Here is a 12,912-nt window from a genome sequence, read left to right as displayed (position 1 = left end):
GAAGGGCAATAGAAGCTGGCTGAGGTTGCTTATTTTAATGTCCTTTCTCGACGCTTTAACAAGTTGGCAACTTTATATCAGTTTCCAAATTTCTTTATAAAACTTTACTGGTCATTAAAACTAGAAAACTGGGAGCCTCCATCCCTCAAGTGGCTAGCTCAGAGTGGAGCATAAAGGAGACTGTGTGCGTGTGTCTGTGTGTGTGTGTGTGTGTGGGGGGTATGACTAAATTAATTAAATCAAATTAAATTTCATTACATATTAAAAACTGATCGCCCGTGAGAGGAGAGGCCTTTGGTTCCCCTCTACTAAGGACAACATTTTCTATAGGCCTCGAGGTGCTCAGAAGCCCTGTAGATACAGATAGTTACACAGATTCAAATCACGTAGTTTCCTTTAAAATATGCCTACCTGAGAAACCCTCAACCATAACCGGGGTTCTGCATCAGTTGGGCGTTGAACCTTTGCCTCAATTCCAGCTTTATAAAAAGGCTTTTACTGCATTCCTTTTACAGTGACACACGGCTCATAAACGGCACAAAGCAGGAGTTCAGTAATTATTTGCTATATACACTACCATAGTTTGGGGGGGGGGTGGATATCAATCCGGAAAGGCTCCTGGTAAAACGGAAAGAAAACACCCTAGGACTTTTCTCAGGGACCCTGGGGTTTCTGTATGGGGTGGAAGTAACTGCCTCCGTGAACCCCGAGGCTAAAGTGTAAGCAGAAGACGGGACCTGCGGGGTGGCCTGAATAAATGCAAAGGCGGTTCAACTACCACGGGCTTTTGGAAAGACTCTGCTTAGCTAGGACTTTGCCTGGGAGGAGGGGAATTGGCAAGCCGCCTCCATCCAGCCCTCTCGCTATAACCGGACGCTCTGCTGTAGGAAATTGTCCCTGCCCGCTGGCTCCTGTCCCCGGGCTCCAGGTGAACCAGTGACCCACCACCCCCTTCCCAGCCCCTGGACCCCAGCCCATCACGCGGCGGAGCGATGCTCTCCGGAGCCGCGGCGGCTGCGCGGCCATTGGTCGGTGGCTCGCGTCCCGGGCGCGCCAATTGGCTGCGGTGGGCGTTCACGTGAAAGGGGATCTGGGATGGAACCGCGAGAGGGGAGAGGTGGCCGGAAAGTTAAAGGGGGGCGTCGCGGCCGAGAGGAGCGCGAGTTCGGGTTGAAAGGCCCCAGGGAGGAGGCGAGCGCGCTGCTCGGGTGCACGGACGGATGCGGCTGCTCGCCGAGGGCGCGGACCTGCCCCCCGGCCCCCGCTGCCCCTGCCGTCCGGGCGCGGATGCTGCCGCGGGCTGGCGTCCCTGCACCTCGGGGTTTATGAGCTGTGCCCGGTACGTACCTCCCCGAGCCCTCGCGTCCGACGTGCAGGGCCCGGGGAACCCCGGCGCTGGGGCGCAGTGGATCCTCGGTGGTTTCTACTACCCTGCACTTTCGCCGTCCAACTTCCACCTAAACTCCCCTGGTGATGTAATAGACTAGCCGACCGGGTTACCTGTGGCTTCCACTGCTGGAGAAGGCTTTCTGGGAATAAGAGCCGGGGTGGCGCCTGGCCGGACCCACGTGTTGCACTGAGGGTGGGGGGTCCCGACCGCGAGGGGTGGCCAGGGCTGCCGTGTGCACATTCGGTCGATCAGATCCCCTTGCCCCGTGCCCCTGCTGTTGTCCCGGGTTCGGACCGGGCACAAGTCATTTCCAGCCTGGGCCCCTACAGTTCTGGAGGGTATCTCCGTGGATCCCGAACCATGGGGTCTGGAGCCCGAGTAAAAAATTGCGGTGTCTCTCCCCGAGCCTCAGTTTCCCCGTAAAGCTGAAGGAAACGCACTCGGTAGTCTCCCAGAGTGGGACCGGGAGCGCTGCCAAGGGCTGTCCCGGGCCGGGGACGAGCAGACCGCGCGGGGGCGCCCGCGCAGCGCCGCTCCGGGGGGTGGGGAAAGGTTGCCCGGCGCGCCCCGCCCGCCTGGGGTGTGATAACTTGGGCTCCTCCTCCTCCTCGTCGTTTCCCTCCGACTGCGGGTCACATCTCCGGGAACCGAGCCCGGGCCTTGGTTCCAGGACACATCGACGCTCACGTAGTTCTGTGGTGGCAGTCGCCCCTGCCACCTCTCACCGGGCTCTCCGATGCAGCGAGCGAGCTGGGTAGGGGGCTTCTCCGCGGCCCTAAAGGTGGGTGCGGGACTCGGGGGAGGAGATCCGCGACTCGGGGGAGGAGGTCCGCGGAGAGGTTGGGGCGGGGTGCGGCCCTGTCCGGCTGGAGGGAGAGGACAGGGTAGGACAGTGACCCGCCCGGGTCCTCCAGGCTGGGCGCGCGCGGCCGCCCCCGCGCGCCCTCTCCAAGCCACCTTTGTGAACTAGGAGAAAGGGGCGTGGAAGGGACAGTGCCTGCAAAAAAGGGGCTGGGGACCCAGCCCGACGTACTAGAAAGTTTGGGTCCTGACAAAGTATTGTTTCCCGAGGAAGAGGAGAGAGCGGGAGAAAGACAACTTGGGAACTTGGAGAGTTGGTGGAAGGGGTTGGGGCCCGTGGTTTGTGTGGCCAGGCCTCCCTGGGAGAGCCAGGGTGTCCAGGAGGAGAGAGAGTTAGGGCTTTGGGCTGGGCTGAAGAGAAAAGGAAATAGTTCATTTGGCAGGGTTGTCCAGGAGCCAAGATTAAAGTGAGGACAGCTGGGGGACTTGCCACAGAAGGAAAGTTGAGGTATTTAGGGAAGAGTTAGTGGGAAGAGAACCATCGGGCTTTATTAGCAGTATTGAATGTCACAGCTAGAAGGGACCCCTCAGAGAAGAAACTTAAAGCTCAGAGAGGTTCAGTGATTTGCCCAAGTGGCACAGCTGGGCAGGGGCATTCCTAGGCCAATAGTCTGTGTTTCAGGTTGGACACTTTGAGACAGCAGGGACAGTGCCATACTAACGTTCTCTTTTCTGTAAGGCATCCTCATTCACTAGTATTTATCTCAAAGATGCGTCAGATGATGGTGACAGGATGGAGGGATACAAGAGGCTTTAGGTTGTGAATAAGGGCTCCACGGTCTGAGTACAAAGGGAAAAGGTGCCAACTTTATCCGTACTGTACTTGCCAGACTTTGAGAGGGAATAAAGAAATGCTGAAGTTGTGGATGGCTGTGTCTTTTAAAAGTTCTATAACCTGGTTGTAAATACTTACATAATGCAGTCTGGTGGAGTTTTCTGTGTTCCTGGTGGATTATTGGTGCGTAAAATTCAAAGCCATGCAAATGGCTTCATCCTGTCAGTTGGTGATCTTAAAAGCCAAACTGAAGGTTTCAAAAATCAGTAGGAATTCTGCCTCCGGGCTACACCCTCCACTCCTCCTTGGCCTCCCCTGCAGACTCAGACTAGGACTCAAAACATCACTCCTCCCAGAATTTCCAGCCTCTGACCTGCATTACAGAATTCAGACTCGCCACTTAGGCGAGTTAGGGTTTGCCCTCTTTTGGCCAGGGATACTGAAATCTACCCTCAGGCGTGATGCAATCCCTCATTGGGCAAAATTGATCTCTTAGGCATCTCTATGGCAGCACAAAGTGTCGGAGAATCCCCACTGGCTTGGGTAGCAGCTACTCAACCCCTCGCACATCTGTCCTGCTACTGGTTTCCAGATCTTGTGTCACGTGCTGCTGGTTCTCTTGTGCATCCATGTCTTCTGGTTCTGGTTTTTTCCTGACCAACCTTGTGCATTTCTGTACCCTGGCATGTGGGAGGGAAAGGGCTGGAGCTGGGAGAGTCTCGTCAAGAGAGGAGTCGAAGTACAGCCTGTTGTGCCCTGCATTGGAGCTGATCATTTTCAGACCTTTTGAGAATCACACATCTGTCCAGGTGTCTTCCTTCCGGGGACTGAAGAAAACATTACCTTGTACATTTCAGTTGTTAGGAGTACTTCTGAGTGACACGTATCTGAGTCAGTGTCTTTTGGGGAATTCTGGAACAAAAGATTGGGACACTAACACCTAACCAGCACTTCCATGCACTGATTGTTGGAGAATCATCAGATTAGTAAATCTGGGAGCTACCTGTGCAGGTCACACTCTAAATTGAGGCCCCAGGGTTAATGTCCTCACCTTTAGTTATGATGACACACAGAAAAAGGGAAGGGATTCTGGGCAGGGGCTACTTGTGCAATCCCCCTGGCAGTAACCATGGGTCCGCAAGGTGTCTAACCTTACTTTCACCTTTCTGGAAGAATGTTGCAAAACCAATTCAGCTGCAGAAAGTGCCAGTGGAATTTTTTAATTTTCTCTGGTTCTGAATAGAACGTTGCTTCCCCACCCCTAATTCTGCTTCTTCCTGCAAATTGGTGATAAAAGGGCTTTTGGGGGGCAAATTTACATCATGGGGTCCAAGCAGTCAAACTTGACCAAGGTCTTCAGCTAAGTCTCTTTAACCTGCAGAAGTAGAATTTGAAAGTGGTTTTAGTCTCCTGCCAGTGTGCACATTTCTTTAACTGATCCCTTTGCTTTAGAATGCTATTTCTGCAAAAGAGCCTCCCAACCTTCTTCTAATGAGCTGTTTTAAAGGTTGGGGGGGTGTGGCAAGGCCCTGTGACGTTGCTTTGCAGGCTTGTCCGAGGCATCTGGAGAACTTGCAGCTGACCTTGTGCTGACTCAGGCGAGGAGGAAGCGGTTGAGGGGAACCGAGTTTTCAAGGGGGGGGGGCGGGGAAGAGTGGGAAGGGCTGGTGCAAGGTGCAGACTGGTTGGTTGGTTGGTTGGTTTGTAATCTACACCAAAACAAACAAACAAAAAAAAACACCTCTCAGTGTCAATGTTAGAGCTGAAGATATAATAGTAGTACATTCTAACAAAGTTTTGCAGTGGACAGGGGAGAACTAAATTTCACGTAATTTGTAAGTAGAAGTATTTTTACGTTGAGCCTGTCAGTCAGCCCTGTGACCCCCTAGGTAGCTGTCTTGCTCAATTCAGTCAGAACTTTACAGAATAATTACATTGGTATAAGGACAGAAACCAGAAAGCAGATTTCTCTTCAGCTTTTCACTAGTTTCACTTTGTTAGAGAGGAAAAGCTAAGACTAAATGATAGACTAAAAATGAATGTTTGGGTTACTACATTATGGCCATAAATTAGTCTGTTTTATTTTTCCCTGAATTGATTTCTCTGAACATCCCAACTGAAGTTCAGACTGGGAAATGCTGTACTTCTTTTGGGAAATGGTATCAGACCTGCCATGTCTTTGTGCTTTCTCCTTTTTTCTTCATATGTTTGGTTAGTCAGAATCAGAATGTGGAAATGAGATATTATTTATTGGGCTGAACCAGTGGTCCCAGCTCCTGTCAGAAGATGAACTAGAAGATGCTTTTCCTTAATGACCACGGGGTCCCTGAAGCCCCCACTGTGGGGCAGGAACTAGGGGAGGTCACAGGGCCCTGAGAACAGGCACCCCAAACATATTCTACCTGAAACCTGCATCCTCTGTCACAGTGCAGAAAACATGCTTGGGAACTAATCTGGATCCCGCTCTGTGAGTCTCAGATTTGGGATTTCAGTCCTGGTTTTGGTAACTTCTTCACGTTACGCATTGTAGCTGTCAAATCAGAATATAAATTTGCCATGGTAATTGGGATGATAAAAAATCTCTTGGCTTTAGAGAGACTGTAGTGTCGGATGGGTTTTGGGCAAACGTAAAACATTTGAGGGTTGGTTTTTGTTTTTTTGTTTCTTTAAATTTTTTTCTTCTGATTGTAGAAATTATACTCATTTTAGAAAATATAAGAAAGTACAAAGCAGAAAAATAGAAATTTCCTGAAATCCCGTCACCTGGACATATGGTCAGTTTTGAGGGTATCTTTAGTCTTCTTTCCCAAGTCGGGTCTCTGTATAATTTTATCTTTTCCACTTTACACATTAACTATATTATACAGTTTTTTTCCCTTGCCATTTAAATATTCTTCCAAATTATCATTTTAATGATATATAAAATTATATCATGGGGATGTGGTACAATTCATTTAACCAGATGGCTGTATTTGGTCATGTACGTTATTTTCTCACCCCTTTTTCTCCCTATAGTGCTGCATTGAGCATTTAAGTACATTAATCTGTGCATTTTCAGGGATTTTTTCAGGATAAATACCTTTTGTGTGATATTAGTACAGCAAATGATAAGATCATTTAGAAAGGTTGTACCAGTTTATACTAACACAAATAATCTGTATAATCTTTTTTTATTTCATGATTTGATAGGTTAAAAACATGCATGATTTTCTCATTTAAGTTTCTTAAATTACATATAAGGTTGATTATTTTGCATATTTATAGGCCATTTTTAAATTTCATGAACTTTCTGTTTTTCTCTGTGGAATATTTGACTTTGTTATTGCTTTGTAAGAACTCTTTATATTTTAAGGAATTAACTCTTTGCTGCATGCTTGTTGTAAAATGCTTTCCCAGTGTTTCTTTAATCTTTTGCTTTTATTTCTCTTTTCACTTGTAGACAATTATAATTTTATGAGGTCAGATTTAACCTCTTTCCTTTAACATGACCCTCTTCACTGTTTATTCTTATGAAGGCTGTTTTCACCTGTAGAAAAGACAAAAATATTCACCTCCCTGAAAGGCTTAAAGATAGTAAATTGCTGGTTCTTTAAGGAAAAATGTACTGGGATAATAAAACCTATCGTAAGTTTAATGAAAGCAGGTTTATGTCGGTCCTCAGTTTTTTGTTTTTTTTTTTTAGCCTCCCCTTTACAACTGTAAGTTTCACCCGAGCAAGCCTCAAGATCGAGGACTTGACTTTTAAAGTACAGGGTTCCTAAGTTCACATAGCATATGTTATGTCTGCAATAGTCCATCCATATATCACATTATCATAACTTAGTTGTACAGTCCTCATCACTCTCCATTTTAAATTATTCTCATGACCCAAAACATTTCATAGCTCTTGTCAGCCCTTAATTATTTGTCCCTAGTATTTGTGTAGTACCTGTACTAGCATGGTATTCCTATTAATTATAGTGTCTTCACTATTAATCCCAGTGTCAGCATAATACCTGGTATGTAGTAAATACTAAATCAGTATTCTTGAGGTGAATTCCTTTCTCTTTATTGGATTAAAGCAGTATTTACCAAACTGTTCTTCAGAGCAGCTATTCCTCAAGGTCCTCCCCAAAAAAGGGTTCCATAGTCAAATGAGTTTGGCAAAGTCCTTAAATGTTATGCCCTCTTCATTATCCCCCATGGTTCGTTAGGGTATATACCCAAGGCCATGAGAATGCCTGCCAGGAAAAAAATGCTGTGAATTTACTTTTTAAACCACTGGTTCCATACTTTTTGCTTTTGACCTTGGACTCCACCCTGCCCCCTAGCCCCACCACCCCCACTTTACATTCTTAACCTCCCCTGAAATTAATATGCTGATCCAAACTTTAGTAAGTGCTCAGCTGTGGCCATATGGGCAGAGGCAAAGAGAAACAGAGCCTATTATTTGCCCCTCTCTGCTGGGATGAGAGTTTAAACATCTGTCTGACCCCTTTGCTATTCTGTCTCTTTCCCCTTCTTGCCAGAGTTCTAACCTGTTTGTCTAACCCCACGATGGCTGTGGACATTGAGTGCAGATACAACTGCATGGCCCCTTCCTTGCGCCGAGAGAAGTTCACCTTCAAGATCTCACCCAAGCCAAGCAAACCCCTGAGGCCCTGTATTCAGTTGAGCAGCAAGAATGAAGCCAGTGGCATGGTGGCACCGACTGTCCAGGAGAAGAAGGTGAAAAAGCGGGTGTCCTTTGCAGACAACCAAGGCCTGGCCCTGACCATGGTCAAGGTGTTCTCAGAATTTGACGACCCGTTAGATCTTCCATTTAACATCACCGAGCTTCTCGACAACCTTGTGAGCTTGACGACAGCTGAGAGCGAGAGCTTCGTCTTGGATTTTTCACAGCCTTCTGCAGATTACTTGAACTTTAGAAATCGACTTCGGACCGACCACGTGTGCTTGGAAAACTGCGTGCTGAAGGACAGAGCCATCGCGGGTACGGTGAAGGTGCAGAACCTTGCATTTGAGAAGACTGTGAAAATAAGAATGACATTTGACACTTGGAAGAGCTTCACAGACTTCCCTTGTCAGTACGTGAAGGACACGTACGCTGGTTCAGACCGGGACACGTTCTCCTTTGACATCAGCTTGCCAGAGAAAATTCAGTCTTATGAAAGAATGGAGTTTGCTGTGTGCTATGAGTGCAGTGGGCAGACATACTGGGACAGCAACAATGGCAAAAACTACAGAATCATTCGGGCCGAACTAAAGTCCGCCCAGGGGATGGTCGAGCCGCAAAATGGGCCTGATTTTGGAATATCCTTTGACCAGTTTGGAAGCCCTCGCTGTTCCTATGGTCTCTTTCCGGAGTGGCCCAGCTATTTGGGATATGAAAAGCTGGGACCCTACTATTAGTGACTTGCCCAGATGGAGCATGGCTGAGGTGGCGTGCAGACAAGCCTGGCTCCGATCACAGTGGGAGGTAGACAGAGGCCCAAAAGAGTGAGGTCGGACTGCTGTTAAGCACAGTTTTTAAAAAGAAAGGATCCTATTCACTTTTTTCCCAAACCAGCAAATACAGCCAGGTGTGTATCCCAGAGCCAGTCTCCTAGTCCCTCCGTCGGCGAGCACACTGCACAGCGTCTGCCGTCTGCTGGTCCGCTTTGGCTCTTACGGCAGCCCACGAGGAAATGAGCGGATGGTGCTGAAAGGGTGTGGACAGGAACAAGTCTGAAGGCTGTGCTGCAAGGCTGGAGGACAGGGGCTTAACGAGGCACCCAGGAGTGGATATGGGGTGCCAGAGGAGCCGCTGCGCTCCACTAGGATGTGGAAGGTCACCTGGAAGTGTCGCTCATCTCCAGCGCCCTCATTGGAAGCCCAGCCGGGCCCTCCCCGTGTGTCACCACTGCCTCCCGCCTATGCTTGTACTTCATACTTTACCTCTGGGTCCTGATACGTCGGCCTGATTTTGCACATTTCTTATACAGCTATAAAAGAGAAATGGGATCAGCACCCTGCCTTCTTTTTTCTCTGTGCTGTAGTATGATTGCAAGTTCATATTTTGCATTTTATTTTCTTACACAGCTCATCTGATGTTCAGGAAAAAGTCATAAAGGCAAATTAACTTGTGACTGAGAGAGGCATTTCCTCTCCCCTCTTCCTGGCCCCACATATATGTTCCAGTGGAGAGAAGCACACCAGTTATTGAAAGTAACCGGCTCCTGTGCAGTGTTAACAGATTGCAAGGTTACAACAAGACAGGGCAGTCTTGAGTGGAACATTTTTAGCTCTTCCTCTGGCTTTTGTGGGAGCTTTCTAAGTGCTCACTTTTATCGTGTCTCCAGACAGCTCAATTACAAGAGTTGTTTTAACTTGTTTGGCTGGTTTGCAAGCGTCTCATTTGTTGTAAAAGAATTTCAGATCTCCTCTCCTGGAGAGTCATCTTTTATACCGTGTTTAGGACATTTCAATTTGCAGATCCAGCATATCCTCAAAACCTGCCGGAAAATGTTTGGTTTTATTTTGGCTGTTATTGACAATATCCAGGACACTTTACAAGCACCTGGGGACTTTGATTTGGGTGTTCTTATTTATGGTGTGTGCATATGTAAAGGGATAGGGGAGAAAAACCTAACCAAGTTCTCACGTTTTATTTTAAATATTTGCCAACTCTGAAATATCAGAGGTTAATTTTCCTTACCCATATTGGACCTAAAGAATTAAAGCCTGTTGGTTAATGCTATTACAGAAGAGACTCCTGGGTCATTCATTGTCTGATGGATCCCCAAAACCTGTGATTTTCGTTAGGCAGGATTGGTTTGTACTTAGAGGTGTTGTAAAAATATTTTTATATGTATATTTGTAGAAAGTTGGGTTTTTTCCTTTTTTGTGTGTTTGGAGCTTGATGACTGTCTTGTTTTCTGTTTGCCTGATCCTACTAAAGTGGGGTTTTTCTAAGGGAGGCAGAAAGAGGAATGAACAGCTTTAGGGGCACAGCTGCTGGACTTTTCAAGCAAAGAATCTTCTTTTGCGTGAATTACCCAGGTAAATTAGAAAACGCCTTGTGGCTTCTGTAGCTTTGTAAACCTGGTATAAGGGGTCAGTGTCAGGCAGATACAAGAGTGCCTTGGCTCCTGGAGTCTTGTGGTTGGGTTGTTTTTTTTTCTTTTTTGAACTTTAAAATGCTTTGACTTTTTAAATGCTTTAAGCAATGTTCAATGTAATTATTGTTCCTAAAACTGGTTGTTACTTGTATGCAATCTAGTGCTTTATTTTTTGTGCTTCTCTCAGGTAGGTAGCACTCTGGGTTACATGGTAATATAATTTATGGGGAAATCACACTTTTATCTTATGCAGAAATTGGGCAGAACTGTGTTTTATGTACAGATTACCTTACATCAGGCACACAGATAGTACTTTAGATGTTAAAATATGTGATCAGAACCATTATAGCATAAATCTAAAACAAATGGAAGCAAACCTGATTTCATGTAGGTCATGAATTTCGTTTCTTTTAAGAACTCCACCCCACACCTCACCCCCATATGCGGGAAAAGTCAGGTTGCACTGTCATTTACATGTTGCCAGACTAAGGGTAACAAGATTATTCTATGTCCATAAGAAAAATGCCTCGAGTGACTATAGAAGAGTAAGTAATAGTGATCCTAAGACATTCCCCTGTCAAAATTTGAAATATGATAATTCAGTGATAAGTAATGAAACAGCCATAAACCTGTCCCTCTACCCTTCTTTACTCTTTTGCTTGAGGCATGGGTTGCAAGCCCCTAGCCAGCACACCTCGAACGCTCACCAAAACCACCAGGCGCTTCAGAAGACAAGTCCTCACCTGCTTGCAAAGCCCCTTCCCACGTTAAAGAATTCAGTTGCCTGACTTCTCCTCAGTGTCATCAGTGAAGTAGCAGTATCTGAAAAATACTGTTTTCTCTTCACCACCCACCCACCTCCATCCCCACCTCCCCATCACAGACTTTTGTGCTTGGATCCCGGTTCTGTTCCATGACAATCCTTCAGATGGCCTCGGGAACTGCGTTATGGAGCCTCTCCTCCTACAGTTCACCATCAGAATCGGTCTTTCCCACTTCAGAGGGTGACAGGTTTCTTAGTTGGAGACTTCACTGCAGCCTGAGTTGTAGATCTGCCCTTCAGAGTGTTCTTGTGGTTATGATGACAAACTGCCCCTCCCCCATCTCTGGTGTCTTCCCCAGTTTGCCCCAGAAGAACCAGCCACCTGTCACCAGTGCATTTGTCCAGGGATGGAGAAGCAGTGCCATTCATGTCCCATATATATTCCCCTGGGGAGGATTTGCAAATTGGGTGCAATCAGCCCTGGGGAGAACTTGCAAATTGGGTGCAATCAATAAGCTGGACTATATAAGGACATATAATAAATAAGCTTTCCATGTTTCTTGGAAGGTAAGAAGCATTTGACTGGGTTTCTTTTCCTTCTTGTCTGTCTCTTCAAGTTTTCTTGTCATAGCGAAGCTGGCAAGAAAGGATGAAATTATGCTGTTCTCCAGAAATTAAAACAATTTCAGAATTAATGGTAGAAGTTATTTTCCTTCTAAAATTTCATCTTCACTGTGGTAAGACATGACTCAATATGTGCTTTAAAGGTATAAATTTTGAACTTGTAAGAGAATGCTTTGTGGTTTTTGATCTTTGCGTAGCATTTGCTTTTTAAAAATAAGCCTTACTTGCAGTCACTTGGACATTAAATGGGCTATACATTTTTATAAACCAAAGAAGTCTGTTTGCTCATTTTCATTTTTTTTCTGGGTTTTCCCTCTCAATGGACAGTGAATGATAATTTGGTCCTCTTTCATCTGTTCATTTGTTTTTCTCTCTTGAAATTCCTCAACTGCATGTGGTTAATTTACCGAGTAGGCCTGGTGGCTCTTGGCCTGAACTGTCTCCCCTGACATGATTTCTGCAATGGGGATAAGAAGTCACAGGTGTAAGGGGACCTTAGAGGGTCATCTGAAGAGAATTTGGCAGCTCATCTTCATTTCCTGAAGTGGGGACACCTCTGGCAAAGGAACAGAGAGCTGTGGTTTCCTTTTCGCCTTGTCATGGTTGTAAAGCGTTGCAGCCAGAGTTGTAAAGCTATGACTGTCTTTACAGTTTGTTTATCAGTTTCTGGAGACTGCTGGATGCGTGAGGACTAAAAGAATGCAGCTGTGATGATATTTTACTTCTACTTCAATGTGAATGTAGAACCGAGGACTTATCTTCATTTTATGCCTAAAAGTGCCTTATCAAGAAACTTCTGCATGGTTTAAAAATAAATATTTTTGTACACAAAGTTAAAGGAGAAATGCACTTTAAAAACACAAGAATGGATGTATTTTGTGTGGGATAAGAGAGTGGTTTGTTTGTACATCAAAAGCAAAAATGTAATAAAGGTAGAAAAAACTATACTAAAATTGTCCTCCTATTCTTGGAGACAGAGGAAGGGGAGAATATTTTAAAACAGTGTGTTCCACGTGTAGAACTTACATTTCCAAAGGGAAAGATTAGAAGCAATGGCTGAGTTAACAGAATTGTAAGGCATGGAGAAAGGAGGCAATTGCTTTCTTTTTAAGTTGTCAGAGCAGTAGAGGCTAGTCACAACCAAGAAAAGGTGTCTGGGGAAAAAGCTTAGGGGTCTATGTTCTGTATCCATTTTTAATGATCCAAGAGCATGTCTCTTTCATCCTCTCATTTTCCCTTGAAACACATTTTTAGTTTAGTGTATTTAGGCAAAAGTGGGGATACTGGAAATGACCACCATAACTTTTAACTGCTTGATCAGCCAAGCTCTGTAACCAGTTCCTGGAGGGATCCCCCTCTCCATTAAATATCAAACGTGCATCCAAGGTAAGATTTCCAGAGATGTTTTGTTTCAAAGTTC

At 45.9% G+C, this 12,912-nt stretch overlaps 1 protein-coding gene across 2 annotated transcripts; it reads left to right on the top strand.

Moving 5' to 3' along the window:
• Window positions 1-1,183: 1,183 nt before the first annotated feature.
• Window positions 1,184-9,749, top strand: PPP1R3B (protein phosphatase 1 regulatory subunit 3B). 2 transcript variants are annotated; one of them, XM_037831279.1, is made up of 2 exons: window positions 1,184-1,339; window positions 7,535-9,749. In XM_037831279.1, the coding sequence occupies exons 1-2, from the start codon at window positions 1,221-1,223 to the stop codon at window positions 8,415-8,417; spliced, it is 1,002 nt and encodes a 333-aa protein (XP_037687207.1). In that variant the 5' UTR covers window positions 1,184-1,220; the 3' UTR covers window positions 8,418-9,749. The 2 variants fall into 2 exon arrangements, with proteins under 2 accessions (XP_037687207.1, XP_037687209.1); XM_037831281.1 differs by lacking the exon at window positions 1,184-1,339 and adding an exon at window positions 2,004-2,171.
• Window positions 9,750-12,912: the final 3,163 nt, after the last annotated feature.

Source organism: Choloepus didactylus, chromosome 3 (assembly GCF_015220235.1).
Source record: "Choloepus didactylus isolate mChoDid1 chromosome 3, mChoDid1.pri, whole genome shotgun sequence".
In the NCBI taxonomy this organism is placed as follows: domain Eukaryota; kingdom Metazoa; phylum Chordata; class Mammalia; order Pilosa; family Megalonychidae; genus Choloepus; species Choloepus didactylus.
Note: the sequence above shows the minus strand (reverse complement) of the source record. Positions and strands in the feature narration are given on the sequence as shown.

What these genes read in the sequence shown, in the direction of transcription:
- PPP1R3B (XM_037831279.1), top strand. Translation starts at nt 1,221, where the DNA reads ATGCGGCTGCTCGCCGAGGGCGCGGACCTGCCCCCCGGCCCCCGCTGC. An exon ending in GGGTTTATGAGCTGTGCCCG is followed by an intron (nt 1,340 to 7,534) that starts GTACGTACCTCC and finishes CCTTCTTGCCAG; the next exon opens with AGTTCTAACCTGTTTGTCTA.